The 2,722-nt window shown below is 38.5% G+C and overlaps 1 protein-coding gene across 1 annotated transcript; it reads left to right on the top strand.

The window, feature by feature from the left end:
- The first annotated feature begins 180 nt into the window (after positions 1-180).
- LOC117442012 (uncharacterized) lies at positions 181-2,415 on the top strand. The gene has a single exon (XM_034078004.2). It carries the CDS (start codon positions 691-693, stop codon positions 1,462-1,464), a length of 774 nt encoding a protein of 257 aa, XP_033933895.1. The 5' UTR covers positions 181-690; the 3' UTR covers positions 1,465-2,415.
- The last annotated feature ends 307 nt before the right edge of the window (positions 2,416-2,722 follow it).

Below are 2,722 nucleotides of genomic sequence, written 5' to 3'. Positions count from 1 at the left end.
CTCTCTTTTCTCCTCCTCTTCTCTGCTCTCATCTTCTCTTGTCTCGTCTCCTCTTCTCTTCTCTTTTCTCCTCCCCTCCTCTTCTCTCCTCTCATCTTCTCTTTTCTCCTCTCCTCTTGTCTCCTCTCCTCTTGTCTCCTCTCACCTCCTCCTCTCCTCATTTTTAAAATGGTACATGTCCAAACGAAGCTACAGAAAGAGCGACTCTTGTGCTCCAAGATAGTGTTATCACATCTTCTACTCACTAAGCGGGAAGACATGTTATTTGATGGAAACAGTTCATTTAGCTTCGGCTAATGTTGTGTGCTAATCATACGGTGGCGGAGAGGGCTCAACGCGCTGAAAACACATACGGCTAACACTAAAGTAACCGGGAGACTCGAGGGACTAACTGAGAGCTTCAAACATTGGTTCTGGTTATTTTCTTGCGGTTAAAAGAGAAACAGTAACATATACAGTTTTAGTACGCTAGATACAAAGTCATTATCACATAACATCCAGTCCATGGTAACATTTAGAGGAGCTTTGGCGCCCTCTTCTGGCCACAGTCGGTAACTACAACTCCCTTATCAAGATAGAGGAGTTGCATCCAACTTCTTCCACTTTCACTTTCTCGCTGACGAAGGGTGTGGTCGTGTACGGTGTCTTCTTGGCGGAGAATTGACGACATTATCGATTAAGTTATCTGTTATGAACATCCGTAAAGTCGTGTATTGGTCCGTGGACGAAATGGGGAAACTGGTCCTGTTTTCTCTGCTGTGTTTGGCCTCTCTTCGCGCTGCTTCTACTGAGGAGAAGTTCACCAAGGAAGGCGGTAGCGTGACGCTGGATTTGAGTCCTGCTCCTTCCAATCCGATCACCATCATCCAGTGGAAGTTTGAAGATAGTATTCTGGCAGAATGGGTGAAAGATGTGGTTCCTTTGGCCCATAACAGAGAACACATCAAACTGGATATAGTCTCTGGACGTTTAGTTATGGAGAAAATGACCAAGGCTGAAGAGGGGGTGTATTCAGTGGAGATTAACAACAACAAGCAAAACGTGAAATACAGCGTTTTAGTGATCAGAGATGTTCCCAAGCCGGTGATACAGTCGACATGCAGCAATGAAGAATGTAACATGACCTGTGAAGGGCCTACCACCGGGGCTGAACCCGTCACTTACAGCTGGGAGACCGGGGATGGAAAGTGGAAAGAGCATGGACATGTGAAGAACATGTCCATCACCAAGAAAGAGCATGGACATGTGAAGTACTTCATCTGCAAAATGAACAACCCAGTGAGTGAGGAAGTAAGTGAACCACTTCCAAATCAACTCTCCAAGAAGGAAGAACCCGCGGGTTTTCCAACTGGTGTGATTGCTGGAGGCAGCATTGTTGTCCTGCTTGTGGTTGCTGCTGGGATTGGGTGTTTTTGGGCATGGAAAAATGATAAATCGCCCTGTGTGAAGCGAAGCACCATCTGAAAATGGACTTGCAGCTACTTCTGATGATGGTGCAAACGATATGCTTGTGAAAAAAAAACTGTCATCAAAGACGGACCTGCAGAAGGAGCAGAACCCCCGGATATTGCAAGAAAAGATCTGAGAGAAAAGATTCTGTCGACTTAAAAGATAAAACGATCAACAGGAAATTATTTGGCAAATGTTTTGATTGTAAAATAATTGTTGTAGTCTGAAAAAACCAAGGAGTGATCTGTTTGAAGGTTTCTTAAATGTGTGAATGTTATGCTTTTGTTGTTGTTGTGATCCACGATAATCAACTGGGTGGATTTGAGTTAATCGATGATGAATGTAATTGATACTTCGAGTCCTAGGATTTGCATCATATTATTTTCTCTACAACCACCTTATCTTTGGTCAATCCATCAGGATGTAAGATGACGAAAAAGCACTATTTCTATTTTGTCATGAAAATAAATAATCAATACTAAAAAATAGTATTAAATATTATTTGTCTTGGTAGTAAGGGAAGAGGGGATTGAAGTACTCGGATCACACCCGGATGTAACCAATGCATCCTTATCAGGGTAAGCTACAATTAAATTAAAGCAAGCGAACATTGAAATAAACGTTAAATCATACATGCATACGTCCAACAAAATATATAAAGAATCAGACTGCCTTTAAAGATGTGTGTGTATATATGTATATATATATGTATGTATATATGTATGTGTATATATATATGTGTATATATATATATATGTGTGTATATATATATATATATATGTGTCTATATATATATATATATGTGTGTGTATATATATATGTGTCTATATATATGTGTATGTATATATGTAGCAGGGGTAATTCTTCATTGGAAAATATTAATTTGATGCCTAGCTGGGCAAATCACTTTTTTTGATGGTTTATTATCTGTTTTTCCTAAATACATAAAAAAAATTATAAAATAAAAGGTTCATTTTTCAAAAATGTTGGTGTCTAAATTGTCCTCCAATTCTGGAATGACTCATATATATATATATATATATATATATATATATATATGATTGATTGATTGAGTGCTTTTATACAATGTCTAACTTTACTAGAGGACAGCTATACTTTAACTAACTCATTAAAAGTTATACATTAAACTATTGTGTGTTACTCAGATAGTGTGTCTGCCCTCGTGCTAGTGGTATAAATACATATTTTAATATTATTTAGTTTTTTTCCGCCGTAATATGAGTCATATTTAAATGTAAACTGGTCGGTAAAA

This window comes from Pseudochaenichthys georgianus, unplaced genomic scaffold (genome assembly GCF_902827115.2).
Source record: "Pseudochaenichthys georgianus unplaced genomic scaffold, fPseGeo1.2 scaffold_2311_arrow_ctg1, whole genome shotgun sequence".
In the NCBI taxonomy this organism is placed as follows: domain Eukaryota; kingdom Metazoa; phylum Chordata; class Actinopteri; order Perciformes; family Channichthyidae; genus Pseudochaenichthys; species Pseudochaenichthys georgianus.
The sequence above is the reverse complement of the archived record's forward strand: the minus strand, read 5'-3'. Positions and strand labels throughout refer to the sequence as shown.